Source organism: Penicillium canescens (genome assembly GCF_028828765.1).
Source record: "Penicillium canescens strain IBT 15451 chromosome Unknown utg000004l_segment0_segment0, whole genome shotgun sequence".
NCBI lineage: Eukaryota > Fungi > Ascomycota > Eurotiomycetes > Eurotiales > Aspergillaceae > Penicillium > Penicillium canescens.
The window spans coordinates 1,213,325-1,235,040 of NW_026703966.1; the positions used below are offsets into that span (position 1 = coordinate 1,213,325).

The window sequence follows — 21,716 nt, forward strand, 5'->3', positions numbered from 1 at the left end:
ATACTGATCTTATAGGTTAAAATTATGTGGGTAAGGTGTATTTTTGTCGGGTGATAATGCTATACAAAAAAATATATTATAAAGATAATATACGAAGTATACAAGAAGAAAATGCAAAAAGAAAGGTCGTGCCCGGGATCGAACCGGGATTGCCAGAATCAGAATCTGGAGTGATGAACCATTACACTACACAACCTGAATTGATGAGTCATGCTTGGACCCAAAAACTCAAGAAACCAGTGACCTTGGGCACAGCTGAGCCGAAATTCGGGGCAGGTAAATCTATAGATATCTCTACCGTTCATGTCTTGTCTACATTATTTTTTGTGGCAATTACAGTGAGGAGATCTAACAATCTAACAACGACTTCGATAGTAAATTGCTAGTGCGTGGAATAATATAGTAGTAAAGCTATCCGCATTTGGCGAAAATATATCTTCATGGATCCAACTTGGGTAGAATACACTTGACTCTATCGTTTTAGTTAGCCAGAAAAGTCCCATGCTCAAACGAAGGGTATGACAGTACTACCCAGGAAATAGGATAAACAACAACTGATTTATGCAAATAATGGACAGCATTCACCCGACACAGAGTATAGTAGGTATCCTGAACCCTAACCTTATATAGGGTTTACTAGATTACGTATAGCCAAAGGCTTTCTGGAATACGATACAACTGGATTATAATGGTTCTGAGAAAGGGCTCGAATGAGTGTTAACTTCTATCACCCTAAGCCATGAGTCTCCAATGTAGGAATATATGATCTCTAGACATAAGCTCATAGGAACAGCAGTAGGCAGTACGGCAGCTTTACAGGCCACAAACCAGAAAAGCTAGAAAGTGAGACAAGAATATAAGAGTTGGCGAATGGAGGGAAACGAGGTAAGCGATCAGATTGCCCAGTAAGCAGCTCAGGGCTTCCAAATAGGCGGCTTACGGGGATAATCTTACATTTATAAGTTATCTCTACATCAAAAGAAGAAAGATTAGGAGCACGCAAGAAATAAGAGACGACGTATGCTATCCCGACGCTACCTATCTACAACACAATCATTATGAAATGCTACAACAGAAGAACCAAAGCGCAATATAATCCCAGTATAAATGCAATGAATGCAGGGGAGATTAGACCACCAATATATCCTGGCAAATGAAGCAAAAAGCTATAATCCTCCCAACCCAATTTTCCACGGCCAAGAACACGAAACATAAACAACGAAGAGAGAGAGAGAGAGAGGAGGAAAAAAAGGATATGTTAAACATTTAAACACACATTTTCTCATAGATAGAGTAATAATAGGAGTGGTGGGGGCGGGGACGGACATGTAATGAAGAAGGGGATATCAAATCAAAAGCATTGATTCAAGTCATGACGTTCGTAAGGGAATCGGAATATCCGAATATGGGGGAATGAAGAACAAGAATAGAAGACACGCAAATGGAGAAAGAAGAAAAGCACGCTAGAAAAAACCCAGCAAGGCAAGGAAAAACAATCCAACAGAAGCCTAAACCTAAACCTGAACCTGACCTCGGGGGTATCAACGCAGATTGGTCTCTCAATATTCATCATCATAGTCGACTTGCATGGGACTGCCTCTGTAGCGAGTTCGATTGACTTTACCAGGGCTGTATGCGCCGCCGGAGGTGAGGGGGCGCGGGCCGGTTGGTTTGCGTGTGGGAGGGGAGCGGATTGCAGAGCTCTATCAAGTGGATTAGTATCGGTCCATTCATATTGGGAATTGGTGCTGTACATACCTTTGAAACAACACGGCCAGCACCGTAAGCTGGCTCCTCATCTTCTGGCACCTTCCGAGGACGCTCTGGGACGAGAGGACCCTCGTCCTTGACCTTGGGGGGACGGGGCGGGCCGGGAGTTCGGTCTGCGCGGGAGCTGGTCTCCGAGTAGCCTGCGTCGGAGATGGGGGATAAACGGCTGGCACCGCTGAAACGCTGTTGGTTGGGGTTTACTGCGGACAGGCTGGGGTTTGATTCCCACTGGTCCGAGCCTGTGGGGGAGACTGGGCCTCCGTAGGTTTGGGCCTCGGTTTCGAGGCGGGACTGGTAGCGGCCCGTGGGACCCTGGCGAGGTTGGGGGTGCTGCAGCTCGAGACTGCCGCGGTGGCCTCGGTATTTAGGGGCTTCAGAGACCTGGGATGGTACCAGAGGCGAGGGGGGACGGTTCTCCTGCTGGGAGTCATCTAGGGTGTAGGTGGAGCGGATTCTGTCGTCGCCTTGGGGATCGTAGTAGTCGCCCTTGTAGGCGTTCTCAGCGAGATCGGACCCGGAGCGGGAGAGGTCTGAGGTTGGACGCTCTTTGCGGGAGGGCTGGATGCTGTTGCGGATGTTGTCGCCCATGGAGGTAGCGGTGGACTTGGACCAGCGAGAGATCTTGGGAAAGATGGAAGAACTACTGGACTTGTGCTTGCGAGCCTTGTCGTTCTTGTCGGCCTTAGGGGTTGTTTCGGTACTGCGGGCACCTGCAGCCACTGGCTTGCGAGGAGGCGTGGAGAGAGGCAAGGAGCCAGCTCGCTCGTGATGAGGTGGCTCACGCACAGGGAGATGTCCAGTCATGAAATCATCACCCTCGTCTAGCTCAAGATCTTCTTCGTCCACTTCGTGAACGGTGCTGACTCGCTGATCCGAGTGTCTGCGCTGATGGGGACTGGACAAGTACGCAGAGCGGCTGTTTTCGACAGGCGCACCGTTTTGACCGGGCTCATAGACAGAATCCATGCCTACCGGTCGAGTGACATGGGGCGGGCTCAAGCCGTCTTGACCAGAGCGCAGATATTCAACCTCCTCAAGAAGCTGCTCGAGCATGCCCTCAATCTTGGACAGATCGTTGCCTGACTTCAAGCTTAAGCCCTTGAGAGCACGCTTGAAGATGTTCTTCCGCTTGTCGTCTTCCTCGGCCGTGTTCAATTGGCGGTTGCGAGACGTACTGGGAGGCAAAGGCCGGGGCCCACCAAGCGCCTTATGAGTGCGCTCATGTGCCCTGTCGCTGGTGTCCATGATGAGATCATCTTGCTCAGCAATGAACTTCTTCATCTGCTCGAAAGAGGTGCGCATCTCTGCCGCACTCCGAACCAGGGTAACCAAAATCTCGGTGTCTCGGGCGTTTCGCTGGGCGTCCCGAACAGTCAGGTGGTCCATGAGAGCCACGATATCCTGGGACTGAATCCTCTCGATGCCCCGACCGGTAGCACTGTCGTAGAGCGGTGAACCGACACCGTGAGAGTAGCCACTGAAGTGACGCTGGTGACCAGGTCCGAAAGGATCTTCTGGGGTAGGACCGTCGAAAGCACCAACACCTGCGGCATCTGGGCCTGCGAGACCTCGGCTACCTTGCTTCGGGGTTCCGATGCTGGGAGACATGGGGTTGGCAGCGGAAACATAGCCCTCATCCTTTGCTCCAGGAGGTGTGCCGAACAGCTGCTGAGTTTGGTTGTCGACGGAGTGGTCATAGTAGTCGTCACCGCCAAAGATGTTCTTGGCAGTCTGGTAGTATTCCACATCAAGCCCGCGCTGCTGCTCATCACTGAGACCTTGAGGTCCAGCACCGCTATCATAATATTGATCAACGGGAGGAGACCGGGAGTTGTATGCCCAGTGATCTCCCTGAGCAACACCGCCAGCAGGGCCCTGGATGATCGATGGGTTGGTGTTGATCTCGGACTCAGATTCTTGGCTTTCTGCGTCGGCCAAGGGACTATCCACACCACGTGAAACATTGGCGCCCATTAAAGCCGAGTCGTCTATGTCGTCGAAGGACTGAGTAACGCTCTGAGGAGGCGAAGTGGCACCCATGCGTCGGGGGAACGAGGTTTCGTCAGCAGTAGATGCATCCTGTCGTTGTTTAAGGGGACTTCCACGGTAAGCTTCACCCGCCTGCTTCTCAGGACTGCGGCTTCCAGATCTCTGGCCCAGATCAGTTTGCGAGCGGTTACTGGAAGAGAGCTGGGATTCTATTTGGGATTCAAGGACAGAGGGATCCATCAAGGAAGCGACTGCAGATTCAACACCCATAGGGTGGTGGAATTGAGGGTTGGCAGCAACACCAGCTCCCACATGCTGGCCTTGCTTGACCTTGTCCATGAAATCAACATCGCTGTTTTCATCGTCGACAGTCATTCTGCTCTCCTCATCGTAGCCATAGAAACCGTCATCCCCCTCGGGCTGGCGCGATTGTTCGTAGCCGAACCCGGGTGAATCCTGGCTAAGCTGCTGGGAAAGTGCACTCTGGCTGTGGCTGTGAGTGGTGCCTTGGCGGGTAGATCTGGCGAGGTTGGTGCTGGGGGCGGATGAAAGGGAGTCAATAGAAAGTCGAGGCTCCATCTCGCGCGTGCCTTCGACATGGTGCTCGTCGGTTGGGTACTGGGCATGGCGAGTCTCGGTATTATCGCTTGCAACACTTTGGATAGGGCTCAGGCCACGCCCGTGGGTTTCATCGTGGTATCCGCCTTGACCAGGGTGAGCGGCGTCAAGAAGATTAGCAGCGGCAGCGGCAGCGATAGCCCAGTCACCAGTGTCAGTTCCAGGAGATTGGCTCTTGCCCCTTAGATCACGATCCGAGGTACTTTGTAGGGAAATATTATGCTGCGACTTGTTGGCGTGTCGCATGCCGAGTGAGTCAACAGAGTTGCGGGTAGGAGTGCGAGAGGCGGGAGATCCAACCTGTCTGGGCGATCCACGAGAAAGCTCCGCCTGGGAGTTCTTTTTCTGAGGAGGGGGACTTGCCGTGCGCTCAGAAAGCAACGAGTTTCTGGTCAACTCAGAGTCAATCTCGCTGCGCATCGGCATAGGCGCAACGTTGTGCTTTTGGAAAAGAAGTTCGGTTTCGTTGTACTTCATACTCTCAGTACTCTTCCGAGAGCCACTCTTGCGGCGGCGATGCTCCGATTTGCCGAGACTGGAATTGGAATCATGGTGCTTCAAGGAAGCGGCGGTGAGAGCGGAACCCACTCGTGCAGCAGCATGGGCATCGCGCAGGCCCTTGCTCCTCTGTCTTCGGATCTTGTCTTGTTCAGAGTAGTCAGGTCGATTGCCCCAGCGCACTGCTGCCTCGGAGGTCTCGCTGCTTTTGCTTGATTTGCGTTCTCTATTTTGCGGAACGGACCCGCCAGAAAGAACAATACCTTCGTCTTTGCTGTCCTTGTTCAGGACAACCTTGGGCTTTATGATATCAGGTGCACTGGCGTGCTTGGACAGACTCCGACGAAGCTCATCCCGGGAGCTTGTACCGGATGAATAAGATGCCATGTCTCGTGCCATGTCTCGCTCAAATTTGCCTGTGTTGGTCATAACCTTTTGGTCCTTCTTAAGCTCCTTGAGCTCTGGGAGGATTAATCGCCGGATGGCATCCTCGACAGTCTCTAATAGCTTGGGGTTGTTGATCGAAGACTTGGATGCGCCGGAACGAATTGAGTACTGATCAGACTTGCGGTTTGAAGAAACCGCAGAGGTACTAAGGAGACTAGATTCAGGACTGATATAGTCATCTTCGGCGTACTTGTGTTTCCGACGACGAGAGGACTTGGGCTCGGCCTCGAGGTAATCTTTGCCAGACTTGCTTCGATTTCTGCCCGACGATTCCTTAGGCGGCTCAGTAAGCTTCTCGGCCACACGATGCGCAATTCGCTCCGTGCTTAAGCTGCGACTTCTCTGTCGGCGAGGTGTCTTCAGCAAATCCTTGTCCTCGCGAGGCGACCCGCGCTCCAGACTTTGGCTGCGCTTCCGTCGAGGCCCTGCCGATGAAGCGTTGATCATGCTGTCGGCTGGCATGGAAGAGATATCGGATGATACAGGCATATATCGGGTATCATGCGACAGAGTAGACATTTCACTGCCGGGGAAATCGATTTCTACCGGATGGCGACGAGAAGAATGGTGGCCTTCCTCCGCTGAATTCGAATCGAGGCTCTGACCATCCGTCGCGCCCGATTCCAATCGCTTGGACTTGGAGGACGGTGATGGGAGGGATATGCGGTGAGTATAGGAAGGCTTGCGGCTGCTCCCACTGGACTCGGTGATTTGAACGTGGTCTCGGTCTCGCTTGGACTTTCTCGCCGAGGAGGGTGTGACACGAACTCGCACACTGGGACGAGACGTGACGCCGGAGCCTTTGCCGCCCTCAAAATACTCGATGAGTAGCGAAGTGTGAGAGTCGTGGCGGGAGTGTGAGTATGATTTCCCGTCGCGATCCCGGGTGGAGACAGTAACGGGGCTTCCGTCGTCTGGGATAGAATACGACGTTTTGTCTGTGCGGCGAGAAATGTCAGTTGCCAGATCTGTGCCCAGTGCGCTCTCCGTATCGATGATGGACTCTGTGGGGGCGGGAAGGATCGGTCTGCGGGTGTCGACCCCCATGATGGAGCGGCGTCCGTCAACCCAATCGCATGCTCTAGGTGATGGATCGGATGGGACTGTTGGTCAGGGGTGTCACTGTTGGAGCTGTTGACACTGGGGGGTGGGGAGGTGGTCGAGGGCAGTCCCAGGGAGTAAATAGTAGGTGTAAGAGCGTACCAGCGCAAACCACGAGAGTGGAAGAAAGAAAAGAGAGACAGGAGGGTGAGTGTCGTGCCGATCCCTCTAAAGAGGGATGTGGGATGTGATTGGATTTCGAGAAAAAAGGGAGAGAATCCCAAGGGAGATGAAGACGAAATAGAGCCGCGCAACTGGGGTAATAAGACTGAAAATGCCCAGCCTCCGGAGAGAAAAGAAAGAGGCTGGATGCGTTGGCGCTCACCTCCCAGGGCAGCACGGGACTGACTACTCACAACAAACGGAACCTTGGGACGGATCCGCTCGGGATCATCATGGTTCCCTGGTTCTGAGGTCTTCATATATTCCCTTCAACTACAACTTCATCTTCATCTTCATCTTCACTCTATCCCACACCCTACTCAGTACTATAGTCCACCCAACCCTCTCCCAACCAACTAACAACCTCCCAACCTACTGTGCAGAACGCTAAGCCCTCCTCACTCTCGTCACACAGAGCGAATGCACATCAACTGCAGTCCCCCGCCGAGGAAAAAGAACCGGTTCGAAAAAGAGAAAAAGAGAAAAATAGGGAGAAAAAAAAACACCCGTCGCCCAGACGACAGAGCACCCTGTAGATCGGATTGGCCCCCTGCCAGCTCATCACGCTCGTACTTGTGCTCGGCCATTTCCATTTGTGACCATTCATTGGTTGTCTACTGAGATTGGATTGGGCATACATGTACAGTGACAGGTGGGTATTAGCGTTACTGTATATCGCTCAGGCTGGTGATGATCTTGAAGTTGTGGTTCCCAGATGGTTCCCAGATCCCTATACTAGTGTTTTCCCCACTTTACTATGGCTCTGGCTATGACGGATGAGAGTTCTACGCGCTAGCAAGGGGCTGCAAGCCATTCCCATCAGGGCTACTCGTACAGATAGAAATTGACTTTCCTTGCAGATAGATGATAGAGATGCTGGGGGATTTGCATTGATGGACATGTACTTACAGTATTACATGCGTGTCAATCACTCTGCCTTTCCTTTCTTTATGAGGTTCAAACAGTGTAGGCCTGTCCTCCCGTTGGCGATCGTGCATAGAACCCTGTAGAAGGTTAAGTCCTGCAACAAGGGTTTCGGGATTTGGGATTCTGCTGGGTTTCATAGTCTTCATTCCTTGGCTTTGATTTCCTTTCACCTACGCCATTTCCACGTGGTTGCCACATGGATTAGATGAATTCTGGCTGTAGGATTCTATTACGAAGGGGTAGATACAGTATAGCTTAGGAGATGGCCACAGTAGCTCGGAGACTGATCTATACAAAGAGCAAGCTCTATTTGAAACTACCTGTGGGCAATGGACAGTCCATACGGTAAAATTACGAGATCAAACTTGAAACCCAAATAGATATATCCACATTGCTGAACTCCAAGTCCCTAAAATAGACATGCAGAGACAATCGATCGCTTTTGATGTTCATACAGAATCCTCTCAATCATTGTGCTTGCGCTTGAACTTCAGACCGGCACCGTTCTTGGGCTGACTGCCGTACGTGCGACGTCCCTGTTGCTCCTGCTTCTTATCCCGGCTCAGGCTGGAGCCCAGCTGGATATCGATGCGGGGTGGGGCGGAGAAGCCGAAGCCCTTGGCTACCTTGACTAGGTCGAGCTTGTTCACGTCGAACACGGAGCGGAGGGAGTGGGAGGCGTAGGCCTGGAGGTATGACCGGTAACCATCCTTGGCAGACTGTGAATGTGTTAGTATGGAGACTTTGTAAAGCGAGGGAGGGGTTGCATACCTTGTTGAGGTAGTAGTTCTGGCCGATGAGCTTCTCCAGCTGGGACTGCACGTTGACAATCTTGGAGGCTGGGAACTCGAACTCAACGACGGGCACGCGAGCCTCCTTCAGATGCTTCAGGAAGCCGACCTCGGAGGGCTGGAGGAACATCAGACTGCGACCCTTGCCATCGGCACCACGGGCGGTACGTCCGACACGGTGAATGTAGTCACGGGGATCATCAGGAGGATCGAACTGGATGATCCAGTCGACGGAGGGGATATCCAAACCACGAGCAGCAACGTCGGTACAGATCAGGGTACCCTGCTTGGCATTGCAGAACTCGAAGAAAGTGTTGGTGCGCTTCTGCTGCTTCTGCTTTCCGTGAAGCTCGAGAACGGGGAGATCAATGTAGTTCAACAGCTCGGCGTGGTACTTGACACAGTTGCAGCTGGAGAAGAAGACAATAATCTTCTTCTTGAGGTTACGCTTGAGGAACGAGAAGAGAAGCAGGAATCGCTTGTCGGCTTCACAGAGGACGTAGCCCTGTTCCAGACCAGCGACGGTACTGTGCTCCTTCCGGTGGTCAACATTAATGTACAGAGGTCCGGGGCGCAGCGATATCCGGGCTAGGTCCTCGACCTTGGTGGTTTGTGTGGCGGAGAAGAGCATGGTCTGACGTTCTTCCGTAGGAAGGATCTTGACGATCTGGCGCATTTCATCCTCAAATCCGACTTCGAGAATACGGTCAGCCTCATCGATGATCAGGGTCTTCAGGTTCTTGAAGATAAACCCTTGCGTATTCTGCAGGTGATCCAACAGACGACCGGGAGTCGCAATGAGGAGGTTGACACCCTTCATCAGCTTGTCGGCCTCGGCACGACGGTTGGCACCTCCGATGACAATACCGTATGTCTGCGAGTGGTGGGCCATGAGTTCGCGGGCGACACCGAAGATCTGCAAGGCCAGTTCACGGGTAGGGGACACGACGAGAACACCGGTACCTGAGAATATTAGTCAATGGTCCCAAGTTAAAATACAGATAAAACTCACCGTTCCTGGGCTTGAAGCGCAGAGCGCTCAGCATCTCAATGGCGGGGATCAGGAAAGACAGGGTCTTTCCGGAACCAGTCTTCGCAGCACCAAGCACATCACGTCCGGCAAGCAGAGCAGGGATAGTACGCTGTTGAATCTCGGTCATAGTCTCGAAGCCCATGTCCCGGATACCCTGCATAGTCTTCTCAGAAAGGTTGAGCTCAGTGAACTTCTGAAGCTCGCCCTCGGTCTGCGGCAAACGGACATCATCCATGGTAGGAAGATCCGAGCCAGCACCCTTGGTCTCGACTTCCTCTGACCCTTCAACATCACTGTCTTCCTGTGCATCCACCTCCTCGACATCCTCAACATCCTCGGCCTCGTCAGCGCTTTGCTCAGAGGCGCTGGGCGAAGGGCTGACCTTGCGCTTCTTGGTTGACTTTTCCCCTGAGGCCTTGGTCGAGGCAGCGTTATTGCTCTTTTTTGGGGTCACGGAAGGGCTGGACTTGGCTTCCACGGGCTTGGCGGCATCTTCGTTCTCTGCGCGTGCGCCGTGCTTTCTCTTCCGCTTCTTCGTGATGGACTTTGCGGTGTCCACGGGGCCAGGCATTTTGTTGGTTGGTTCTGCCTGGGGTAATCAACACTGAAACAAACAAGAACCCTGTTGAGACTCTCTTTTATCACTTGGACCTTAAGTTTGTAGGTCTAGATTATTATGGTCACTGCGGGCGGAAATCATTCTGCTACTTTTTTTTCCTGGTCGGTGAGATCCGGCAGAACTCCACACATCCATATCACGTGTTGATAGACTGATGAATGCCGTAATTTTGAGGCAGTCGATGGCCTCAGGCGACAAGTTGGAATCTGCTGGGCGCTGATTTGTATGGTTGTTCCACGATCGTGGAGATTACCTATGTTCAAGGCTCTGGGTTCCAGAATAGAGATATGCCCAGACAACTTAAACGAGCAGAAGACATGCTGTGTCTACTGCAGTGGGCTCCTGCTTTACCCACTGCTCGGCTTGGAGGTATACTAGAGGGCCAAGTTACGCAAGCGCCGCGATCTTTGCCTGACTTAGGCAGACGCAATCTTGCAATATAGATTGAACAGGTGTATTGGTGGCTGTGTAGTCGCTTGGTTGTCCATCGATTCCCTGCCAAGGGCTCCCATCCTAGAAATATAGATTTTGTCCAGCTATATAGGAGATGTGAACATAATCCTTGACTAATAAAGCAGGGCAATTTGTGTCCAGACCGGCCTTTACTCCCTTAGAGTGGAAGGATTGAGACTAGTTCAATAACTGGTCAACTACTAATATCTGGCCCTAATACCTACAGACTTTTATGCTTGCTAACTTATAACTTAAACAAACAATACAGATACTTTATTGAAGACATAAGAAGAGACAGAGATTTCTCGCCAATCACATTAAAGTATTGCATGCCTAGAGAGGAGGAACGGGCCAATGACAAGGCAATCCGTGAAAACCCTGACCCAAAAATAGCCGCACTGACAAGAAATACTGGGTCGTATGTACACGAATACGACCCCCTTTTTACCACAATGTACGTACCGTAGTCAAATATTGTACGGAGCATGGAGTACAAGTGTGCGCAACTTCAGCTCCTAAATCTATAAGGACGGGATGCTAGAACGCCATCAAAGCACGCGAGTGAGGGATCGTCCCGATCAACACTCTCCACGATGATCAGGGGCAATGTGGCCTACAAGACGAGGACGTCAAAGTGAATAGGGGGAGCTAAATTATGTCAAGCTCAGAAATGGCGTATGCTGGAGATTCCTTTATTTCTGAAACATGTCTGATCCAAAGTGTGCGATGGGGGTTACTGTATGCTAACGAGGCTGTGCAATCGAACGCCAAGGGGGGAACTTGGCGATCCTTATACCTTCCAAGTGGAAGTTAACTTAAATTCTTCAAACAACACGTACATGTATGCTCCAGACACGCTTTTATATGACATATAAATATTCTGACCAGAGTATGTACTGTACACATCTATATAAGAAGATGATTTTCTGCTCTAGACCCAGCGGGTAGACTAGGGCGTCTAGCTCGGGAAGAAATGCCCCCGGATCTATAGGGCTAATTTTCGACAGGCACCCAAATAAAAGACAAAGATATCCACGCCAAGGGTTAGTTAGGCTAGCCAAGGAGATTAGTACATGTACAGTGGTGTATCTAGAACTGAACCTGTTGGTATTCTAGGTGAGGCCCCCTTGAGAGTTAAGGGAGAGATATAACCCAAGAATGACCTAATTTCGATTAGCCCATGGATCAGGCAGACGAAATATACCATGTACCAGGTGCCTCCGTTCACGTACATAGACATGCAGTAACGGTCCACAGCGGATGGCACATTTCGGGTGGCACTCCACAGCCGGGGGCAACAGTTCCTTTGGTACAGTTAATTGTTAACAAAGATTGTAAATCTGAAGGACCCGCTGCCACCGCTTCCGGCCAGAACGTGGATGCGTGTGCTTTGTATACGAAGAGAAGTAAAGATGGGAGTATATATATAGATGTTTAGCATCGATCACAGACCATAGAATAGAAACAAAATGTCATTGCGATGCCATCACGGGGAAAGGGGAACGAACTCAAACATAAATACAGGACTCTGATTGGTCCCACACTAGCCGCCTTTGTCATCTTACGGTAATTACCACATACCTGACCGTCGCCATCTCTTCCTCCCTGAGACACACCTGGGCATCTCCCTCTCCTCACCCTCGTTCTCTCTTTCTTCACGGTTCCTGGGAATCAAGTGCTACTCCCTTTCTATCTTGTTTCTCCCTTGAATTCGACCGATATTCCCCCTTTTCTTTTTCCCGGCTATACTGTGTATCGCCAGTTCACTCGCTCCTCGACTTCTTTCGGCTGCTTTCTTGAGTCTGCTCTATTCACTCCTTCAGGTCTTGACCTATCGACTTTCCTTCATCTTCGACCAACCAACATAGTCACTCCTTGCGACTATTCACTCTGTTTCTGCGTCTCTGCGTCTGCGCCTCCGCCTCCGCCTCTCCGCCTCTCCGACCTTCAAATGAAACAGTAAAGGCTCGATCGCCACAACAGAGACCTCTCGCCAAAACAACTTACGATAAACAGCCAGTGCTGTGACAGCATTGGCATCCATTGGGAAATACTTCGGCCCCACGGCGACCGACGACTCGGCCGTCTTAAGATTTCCGCATCCGGCGGCTGGCAACGTGGTACTCTGGAGTGCCGCTCACACAACCGCTGTCACTTGTCCCCTCACCTTTTCCGAATAATCGCCCGTTGTTGCGAAAACTATCTTTGACATCGACACGCCAACATGCGGTTAATATCGCTTCTGACATGCTTCGTCGCCTTTTTGGCGCCGATGGCATCTGCTATCAAACTCCTTGAATCTAATGCTCTGAATGTGTGCATGGAGAGTAGCAACTTCACAGCAACATACTTCAACGTTGTCTTCTATCCGGGCAATAACTCCCTAGTGATCGGATTTGATGGTGTTTCATACATCACGGGCAAGGTCACTGCGGATCTGACAATTACCGCCTATGGTTACGAGGCAATCTCCAAGACCCTCGATCCCTGCTCAATTAGTGGCATGGGCATGTGTCCTATGGCTGCTGGACCGATGGATTTGGGTCCACTGTCTCTCGATCTGCCCTCGGACACCGCCGCGAACATTCCAGGTGAGTGATGCGATGCTCAAGATGACAAGAAGTTCGGAATGCTAAATGAATCGAATCCAGGTATCGCCTATACCGTTCCAGACCTTGACGCCAATGTCCGCATTACCATCAAGACAAAGGATACGCAAGAGAAGATTGCTTGTGTCCAAGCCTCACTTTCCAACGGTAAAACAGTGGATCAAGTCGGAGTCGCATGGACAACTGCTGTCATCTCTGGCTTGGGTCTTGCTGCATCCGCTATTACTTCTGGTCTCGGTCACTCTAATACTGCGGCGCACGTTGCAGCAAATGCGCTTTCTCTCTTCGGATTTATGCAATCGCAAGCGATGATTGGCATGACCTCTGTGCACATGCCCCCAATTGTGGAGGCATGGACTCAGAACTTCCAATGGAGTATGGGTATTATCCGCGTTGGATTCATCCAGACCATTGCGACCTGGTATCAGCGAGCAACTGGTGGAACCCCCTCGACTCTCCTGTCCCAGCTTGGTGATACTTCTGTTGAAGTCCTCAAGCGTCGCAAGCGTGACCTTCCCGACTCTGCACTCAACATGCTGAAGAGAGCCTCTAACTCGCCAATTATGAAGCGCGCAGCTGGGTTGTTCAAGCGAACCGACTCAAACCAAAAGCTCATTGTCGTGCGAGGTATTGATCGTGTCGGCTTCCGTTCCAACATTGAAGAAACCAACATCTTCCTCACTGGTCTGATCTTCTTCGCGGTATTCGTCGTCTTTGTCGTCATCATCGTTGCAGCATTCAAGGGTATCACCGAGCTGCTCGTTAAGCACGGCAAAATGAAGAGTGACCGTTTCCAGGACTTCCGCAATGGATGGAAAGTTGTCCTGCGTGGCATTCTGTTCCGTCTCACTTTGATCGGTTTCCCTCAAATGTGTGTCCTCTGTCTCTGGGAATTCACTCAACGCGACTCCGCGGCTGAGGTGGTTTTGGCAGTGGTTATGCTTCTGTCTATGCTCGTCTCTCTCGGATGGGCCGCGCAGAAGGTTATCCGGTTGGCAAAGCGCTCAGTCACCATGCACAAGAACCCCGCCTACATCCTCTACTCCGATCCTTCCTGCCTGAACAAATGGGGTTTCTTATACGTGCAGTACCGGGCCACGGCATACTACTTCGTCGTTCCCTTCCTCATCTATACTCTGATTAAGAGTATGTTCATCGGTCTGAGCCAACCTGCACCGGTCGTGCAGACAGTGGCCCTCGTGGTTCTTGAACTCGCCATGTTGATCGCCGTTTGCGTCCTTCGTCCCTGGATGGACAAGAAGACCAACATCTACAACATTTCCATTGCAGTCATCAACTTCCTCAACTCCATCTTCCTGCTGGTCTTCTCCGACGTTTTCAACCCCCCTGGCCTGATGATTGGTGTCATGGGTGTCATCTTCTTTGTCTACAACGCCGTGTTCGCTTTGGTACTTCTGATCCTCGTTCTGATCGCCTCGGTGTACGCCGTTGTGTCGAAGAACCCCGATACTCGTTACCAGCCCATGCGTGACGACCGTGGCTCCTTCATCAAGTCCCAGACCCAGCTGACTACCGAGCTGGACGCCCTTGGTGCCACCGCCCGCGGTGATGTCAAGTCTGGACAATACCACAACAACCCCTTCGATGACGACGCCGTCTCTATCTCAAGCGGAAATGGTGCCAGCATCGGCCACCACCACCAGATGGAATCCACCAACCCGCACCACCCCAGTGTCCGCCAGGCCCCTGCCTCGCCGGTTGACCCATCAGTGCCACTGTTCCCTACCAACAGCGGTCCTCCCCCGGATACGACCAATTTGGTCGGTCTCCCTCGCCCGCCGCTCGGGGCTATGATAACGCCCCGGTCGGCCAATCTGCTTTGTCGACCACTTACCGGGCCCAAAATAACGCCAGTCCATGGCAAAGGGGAGCTGGTTACGATCATTAAAAAGCCAGTCCTTCTATTTTGTTGCTTCCGAGATGAAGATATGTGATTTTTATTAGCGCGGGATAGCGATGGTCTATGATCTTTTTCCAATCGCCATCTTCTGGGTTCGGTTTTTTTTACTTCTTTCTTCTGCCCAAGTCCGCTATACACTTCTCGCTGGCGACTTGTATTTTACCTTGACTTCCTTGCGTCTTAATCCACCTACCTCTATAACCGGTGTGATCCATTTCTTTCCTCAATCCCTTCCTTCCCATTTACTTTCTCTTACCTTGATCTATTTTTCTTTTTCTTTATCTTCTTCTCTCCCTAGTCGAGACACCGCAATCGACTTGTATTTTCCTTGTCTTTGACTTTGTTCGGCGTTTGATGCATTCTGGATATGGTAACCGGCTTTGGGTTTTTAAGTTTTTCTCTTTTCTCTTTTCGCGGTGTTCGTTGGCATCTGCCGGCGAAATATTTCGTTTTTTCCCCTTTTTGGGTTTTTGATTCTCTGTGCCTGTTGGAAAGTAATCCTAGTGTCTAAAAATGAGAATTATCTGCCTACAACTGTGTACTGTGTACCATGTAAGAATAAAATAACTCGAATCTATGACTACAATTGAATCAAATAATTCTCAATCTTCCACGGTTAGGTTTACGTTAGTTAGGTTTAGGTTGGTAGATATGGTCTGAGGATCTTGTAGCGAATCCAATTTCATGATCTGATAACAGCAGACAGAAGCGCCTGTTGAAATCGCAAAGATTCATCTGAGATGGAGTGTAACATGGATAGAGGAAGCAGAGAAACATAAGAAGAAAAATCGCTATTTTACATTAAACAAAAAAGACCCACGAAGAGAGAGAGGATGGTACCGGAGATACATGCAATGTAACCCAACGCAAAGCAATCAATATCAATATCACATCCGACACCACACACCCCCACCTCCCAATCTTAACAAACAATAGCAGAGAAATCAGTTAGAAAGAGGTATCAGTAAACAAAATCACCACCGAGAATCCATCCCAGGAGGAGGTCCACCGCCAGGGGGAGGAGGATACCCTTCTGAGCCACGCGGACCAGTAGGAATCGGCGAATTCGTAGCACCCATCGGGGCACTGGGCATAGGCGGGAAGCCCGCTGCACCGGGAGGTGGGAAAGGCATGTTGGGGAAGCCGCCTGGAGGTGGAGGGGGCAGGCCTGCGCCTTGGGGCATGTTGGGGAGGGGTGGGGGGAAGCCGCCTGTTGGGGGTGTTCCTGTTGCGTTGAAGGGCGGTGGGAAGGGGAGACCGCCGTGGGCGCCTGGGGCTGTTTTTGTGAAGCTTGTTAGTCTTGGGTTTGGATGAAATGGGGTTGTGTTAGGCGATCACGTACGAGGAAGCATGCCTGGTGCACCGGGGGCTCCGGGGGGTGGGATGCCGAATGGAGGAGGGGGAATTTGGCCTGGTCGACCTTTTGACTGTTAGTTTTGTTTCGGTTTATTGAGAAGAGGGTGTGCATGTTCATACCAGGGAAGCCGAATGGCGGCGGGAAAGCGCCGGGCACCATTGCGGGATTGGGGAGAGGCTGGCCCTCAGCGGCGTAGGACGAGGTGATTGAGTCGATGACTGATTGGGCCTTCTCTTGACCGATTTCTGTATGGGACCATACCGTTAGCCGTTCTGTCATACATTGCTGTGTTGTGTCTTGCGAACGTACGTTGGTAGTATTCGACGACGTTCCTCAGATGGTTACGACCCGAGTTATGCGCCTTCCGCACGCTCATCGAGTCGTGCGTGAGGTATACATCGCAATAGTCGCCTGTGAAATGAAGTGTATGTCAGTAATCTGGCCATGGTTTTCGGAGTATCTGTCGTTGAGTCGCAGCGCGCCCGGAAATAGCTTGATGTGACTCGGCGTTGCTGCTCGGATTTCAAGTCTGGAGAAACACCTACAGAAGAGTACATAGCGGTTAGCTTCCAGTTCAACGTATCATATCAAGGGAGGACTTATATTTTGGCATTTTGGTGGTTTCTTCAGCAAGTACTTTGCTGTCGTCGCGCGATAGACGGAAAAGTCCCTTTCGGGATAGGCGTCGCTCAGGAGGCGAGGGCTTTGTTGACAGGGATTGTCTGAGGCTTCAATTTCGTAACTTGAAGAAGAACCTTAGAGAATGCGAAGCTCTCGTCAATCAGGAAGAAGTGACTGAGTAAGTCTAGCAGGGCTCGGAGCTCGATGGCGAGGGCGGTACGGGCGGTCGGCCATGGCAAAATAGTGAATGGAAACCGGATCAACAGATGATCCGAATGGCTTCGGAAATAAGTATTCCCGGAGCCCACTGTCTTATTAAAATTGCCCATAAATAGCGAGAAATAGAGTCATTGATATCTTCAATTGGACGGATACGGCACAGGTCGGGACATTATCGTATTTGCTTCCAGGGTCTCTTTGAAGTACAACACTTTTGATCTTGTGAAGACTTTGTGGTGATAAAATGAATATGGATTGATGCAATGTGTGCTTTGGTACACATGAGATAATCCATTTTGTTGTACAACCGAGGCGTTGTGATCAAAACGTTGATCTCCACACATCATGTATCCTCGCATAGCCTATGTACAAACGTCTTTCAAATCCCCGTGGCTACGACGGCGCTCGTCTATCTCTTTACTATCTTAGCCATGTATTTGCCCACTTTGGCAATATATCCGGGTTGAAATATGATATCCTTCATTACGCCTTGACTTGTACCTGTACACCTTTGCTACCTTCAACGGGAAGAGATATAATCTGATCCCTAGGTGATGTAAGTTAAGTGACTGTTAACTCCTCACCTGAGGGCTATAGTACCATATACTATATGCAACTGCTCAAGCTTCTTGAAGAACTTTCCGCCGAGACAAACATCATAGTAGGCCTGGTAGAAAGTTGTCTGGCATGAGGACGTTAGCAGATAACCGATATCGAGAACCATTCATACGTACTGGCTAGCTTAGGGCCTAGGTACTTTGCCAACGGGCTTATATATATAAACTGAAAAAAGAGTTATGTTTGCCATACGTGACGCATTCACGTGCCTGCTTACCTCAATAGATACCCAGCGCCACCAAATAGACACTATATCCCCAAAAAAGAAATGCCCAGGGACTCATATTCAGCCATTCCACGAATATATACATCCTATCTTCTCTGACACAACTTGACCGATAAGTTTTTTTTTCCAGACCTTCCAGATTCTCTCGAGCAATATAATCAAAGCCATCTTATGTTATGTCTCCTATCGAGTCATCATCCTTGAATTCAGGAAAAAATGATTCCACGCCTATGATCAATAGTGGCAGCCTAGAGGGGTATATCGGATATATCAGTGTACTGGCGTCAAGCTCTGAATCTCAATTTGCATCCGTCATGCTTAGCGAGATCACTCAACAGCGTGAAAAAGAAATTCAGTCTCAAGACGAAGAGTTGAAGAAACTTCAAAAGGAGATTCTTGATATTAAGGACAGAAAAGGAATTACTATCGAAGATATGTATGCTGTCAACGAGAACGGAAAGGCAAAACAGAGAGCCTCCGCTACGCATATCGAAGACCTTCGTGCTATCCTCGGACATTGATGAAGACTTCGTGTGAAGTCGCGCAAAACAATTACAACCATTCATGAATTGACTGCTCCCGCGTCATATGACAGATCGACGAAGTTCGCGAGCCTTTGGGCCTCTGCTACAAACGAGTTATCTCCATTGCTAGAGCAAGATGTTACGGTAGATATTCTGAACCTATCGGCCTCTCGCAAGGCTTGACAAAACACATGATCATCGAGAATTTCGTCTTTCAACTTTAGTTCCTGCTGACCAAGTCCATATAGAACCCGAAGACTGTACAATTTCTCGGGGCAGTCCAATGTGGGGCCATCTTTAGACAGACTTTTGAATGCGCGAAAGAGCAATCAACCTGGTCTTCTTACCACCAACCTCGGCACTGTCTGTAGGGACCATGCGAAGAGTTCCAGATATTCTCACGCAAAGGCAAGTTCGGGAAAGAATCAATGCGGGCAATCTAGGAAGACACAAATTTGAGGCCCAGTTGCGTGTTGCTTATCGGTGATCTCAGTCAGCAGGATGGTGGAGGGTTTCCAAGGTACGGGGGGTTACCAAAGATGCATGCATACTTTGCCAAATTGAGAAACTTCTATCCGGCCCCATTAATAAACGACATGAATCTTCAGCCGAAGAACCGGGGTTCTCATCTGCACGGGAAACACATGAATCACAAGCGTTAATTGTTTGCTTACTGCATTAGGAAAGATATATCCGACCATTATCGGCGTAAGCAGGCCTAAATTTTGCTAACCTCGGAACTAGAGCGCTTTGAAGTCCTCGTTTTCACAGGGCAAAGAGGCATCAGACGCGTGAAATAATGACATATAATGCGATATAAGACCCATCTAAAGACAAGAGTGATCTCAAGTTCAGACTCTGAGTTTGTCCAAACTTGAACCTTTCATTTCTGATCAGAAAGATCGTCTTGCTCTCCACCTGCACCCTCTGCCGCCTCACTATTGTGAGAAGTTGAACAACAGAAACCCACCACGATGGACTTCAAAAGGATGGGAGATTTAGAAAGTGCTGCGTACCTTATGCTATTGGTAATTTTTACGTTCCTCGCAATCAACGCAGGACTTCGCCTATCGGCAGGTATGGACACTACCCAAGCTGCTCAGGCCTCGTTTCAAATGTATAGTTGAGGCTAACCGAGCTTTTCAGAGCGGAGATTCTCTCGCGAGCACCAATGTCGCAAGCCACGAGTGGCATCCTCCGGATTCCTTGGTGTTGGCAGAGTAACCTCTCTGGTGTTAGCCATGAAGAAATGCGAGTCCTTGGAGCTGATGCGAAGCTGGCACCGTCAGAATGGGACCACCTTCAAGACGTCACTGGGCCGTATTGTCATCATTACCATCGAGCCCAAGAATGTCCAAGCCATCCTTGCACTCAAGTTTAAAGACTTTGATCTGGGCTCTCCTCGCAGCAAGGCAATGTCACCACTTCTTGGACGGGGTATCTTTACGAGTGATGGCCAGTTATGGGAACACTCAAGGGCTCTCGTGCGGCCGAATTTTGTCCGGAATCAAGTCGCTGACATTGATGTCTACGAAAAACATGTCTCTAATCTCATTGACAATATACCCCTTGATGGGTCGACCGTGGACCTGCAAGAATTATTTTTTCAGATGGCAAGGCCTACAACCCGACCCTTTGGGATGAGTTGTTCATGCTAATCAAACTACGGAGCAGACTATGGACTCTGCCACCGAGTTTCTCTTCGGAGAGTCTATTGACTCGCTCGGTGCCGGAGATAAGCAGCCATCCTTCGCAAAAGACTTCAACAAGTCTCAGGATGGATTAGCTATTCGTTCTAGACTCGGGCCTCTAATGATCTTTCACCGAGATACTGCGTTCTCAAAGGCGACGGTCGAAGCCCGTCGCTTCGTTGATCAATTCGTTCAGAAGGCTCTGGACTATCGAGCTGCATATGTTGATGGTAAAGACACTGCCAAGGCTCAGGGCCAGCAATACGTCTTTATCTATGAGCTGTCCAAGCAAACTGCGGACCGGACAGTGTTAACTGATCAACTCTTGAATATCCTGCTGGCTGGACGCGACACTACCGCGGGTATTCTGAGCATCACCTTTTTCATATTGGCTAGGCGGCCTGATATTTGGAACAGGCTGAGAGATGAAGTGCTGACGGTCCAGGGAGAAAGACCATGCTTTGAAGACTTGAAGTCAATGACCTATCTTACTTGGGTCCTTAAAGAAAGTAAGTCTGTATCCCTCCCTGACCCCAGAGAAAAATGTGCGTGGATACAGGACATGCAAAGAAGAAAATAGTGAAATGATACCGAGGCTAAAATTTATCGACAGCCTTGAGATTGTATCCCGCTGTGCCAGTCAACTCGCGGACGGCGAACAAAGACACCTATCTCCCAGTCGGCGGTGGTCCGGATGGCACAGACCCCATTTTTGTTCCCAAGGGACAGGAGGTGATATACAGCGTATACAGCATGCATCGTCTGCCGGCAGTATTTGGACAGGACGCGACAGAATATCGTCCGGAAAGATGGGCTAGTCTGAAGCCGGGATGGGCTTATATCCCATTCAATGGCGGGCCAAGGATCTGCCCGGGTCAGCAGTTTGCCTTGACAGAAGCCAGCTATACCATTATGCGTATTCTTCGACGATTCAAGAGTATTGAATGTCGAGATGGGCAGCCTTTCAAGGAGGCCCTGACGCTGACTCTGGCGAGCAAGAATGGGACGAAGGTGTGTCTGACGCCAGCATAGGACAAGGGATGTACCTCAGGCCGGACGTAAGGAAGGGATCTTGGCCTAAGAAATTTCCATAGTCATCCTATTCAAAATCATGATCAGATTACTACTCGGACCCTTCCCGCCCTACCGTAATGCATTTTTTCCAAACCACCTCTTTTTATTCATCTACCATCCCACCATTTCTTATTGAAATGTCTCAAAATCTTGAAGATCGAATTGGAATTGCCTTACAGGCATACCATGAGCGCGATAACCCCATGATGTCAAGGATCGCCAAGGAATTAATATTCTTTAGCATACCTTCAAGGGTAGGGTTGCTTGGTAGTCTTGCCCTGACCGAGACGGGTGCACAATTCGCCGACGATAATGTACGAATTCTCCGGGAAAAAAAGCGGAAAAATACTACAACAGCTAGGCGCAGGGTTAATTTATCCAGTGGTTTAATATCCGAGCAGGTCTGGCTTGCAACGTTCTCCTCGATAGTCAGCGGGACCAATCTCAA

The 21,716-nt window shown here is 50.2% G+C and overlaps 6 protein-coding genes across 6 annotated transcripts; 3 read left to right on the plus strand and 3 right to left on the minus strand.

Moving 5' to 3' along the window:
* Positions 1 to 1,559: 1,559 nt before the first annotated feature.
* N7446_005815 (uncharacterized protein) lies at positions 1,560 to 6,369 on the minus strand (the record flags this gene model as incomplete). The annotated part of the gene is made up of 2 exons (XM_058514563.1): positions 1,560 to 1,703; positions 1,759 to 6,369. 2 exons carry the CDS (start codon positions 6,367 to 6,369, stop codon positions 1,560 to 1,562), a joined length of 4,755 nt encoding a protein of 1,584 aa, XP_058371741.1.
* Positions 6,370 to 7,976: 1,607 nt separating this feature from the next.
* has1 (ATP-dependent RNA helicase HAS1) lies at positions 7,977 to 9,907 on the minus strand (the record flags this gene model as incomplete). The annotated part of the gene is made up of 3 exons (XM_058514564.1): positions 7,977 to 8,231; positions 8,284 to 9,266; positions 9,316 to 9,907. 3 exons carry the CDS (start codon positions 9,905 to 9,907, stop codon positions 7,977 to 7,979), a joined length of 1,830 nt encoding a protein of 609 aa, XP_058371742.1.
* A 2,725-nt stretch (positions 9,908 to 12,632) lies between these two features.
* N7446_005817 (transient receptor potential ion channel family protein) lies at positions 12,633 to 14,972 on the plus strand (the record flags this gene model as incomplete). Its single annotated transcript, XM_058514565.1, has 2 exons — positions 12,633 to 12,999; positions 13,060 to 14,972. The coding sequence occupies 2 exons, from the start codon at positions 12,633 to 12,635 to the stop codon at positions 14,970 to 14,972; spliced, it is 2,280 nt and encodes a 759-aa protein (XP_058371743.1).
* A 610-nt stretch (positions 14,973 to 15,582) lies between these two features.
* Positions 15,583 to 16,830, minus strand: N7446_005818 (putative U1 snRNP complex component Yhc1). Its single transcript, XM_058514566.1, has 4 exons — positions 16,605 to 16,830; positions 16,415 to 16,540; positions 16,281 to 16,358; positions 15,583 to 16,214 (listed from the first exon to the last, which is right to left on the minus strand). Exons 1-4 carry the CDS (start codon positions 16,669 to 16,671, stop codon positions 15,913 to 15,915), a joined length of 573 nt encoding a protein of 190 aa, XP_058371744.1. The 5' UTR covers positions 16,672 to 16,830; the 3' UTR covers positions 15,583 to 15,912.
* Positions 16,831 to 18,155: 1,325 nt separating this feature from the next.
* On the plus strand, positions 18,156 to 18,500 carry N7446_005819 (uncharacterized protein; the record flags this gene model as incomplete). The annotated part of the gene is made up of 1 exon (XM_058514567.1): positions 18,156 to 18,500. The coding sequence occupies one exon, from the start codon at positions 18,156 to 18,158 to the stop codon at positions 18,498 to 18,500; it is 345 nt and encodes a 114-aa protein (XP_058371745.1).
* Positions 18,501 to 19,477: 977 nt separating this feature from the next.
* On the plus strand, positions 19,478 to 21,226 carry N7446_005820 (cytochrome P450; the record flags this gene model as incomplete). The annotated part of the gene is made up of 4 exons (XM_058514568.1): positions 19,478 to 19,580; positions 19,650 to 20,086; positions 20,178 to 20,703; positions 20,808 to 21,226. 4 exons carry the CDS (start codon positions 19,478 to 19,480, stop codon positions 21,224 to 21,226), a joined length of 1,485 nt encoding a protein of 494 aa, XP_058371746.1.
* Between the last annotated feature and the right edge of the window lie 490 nt (positions 21,227 to 21,716).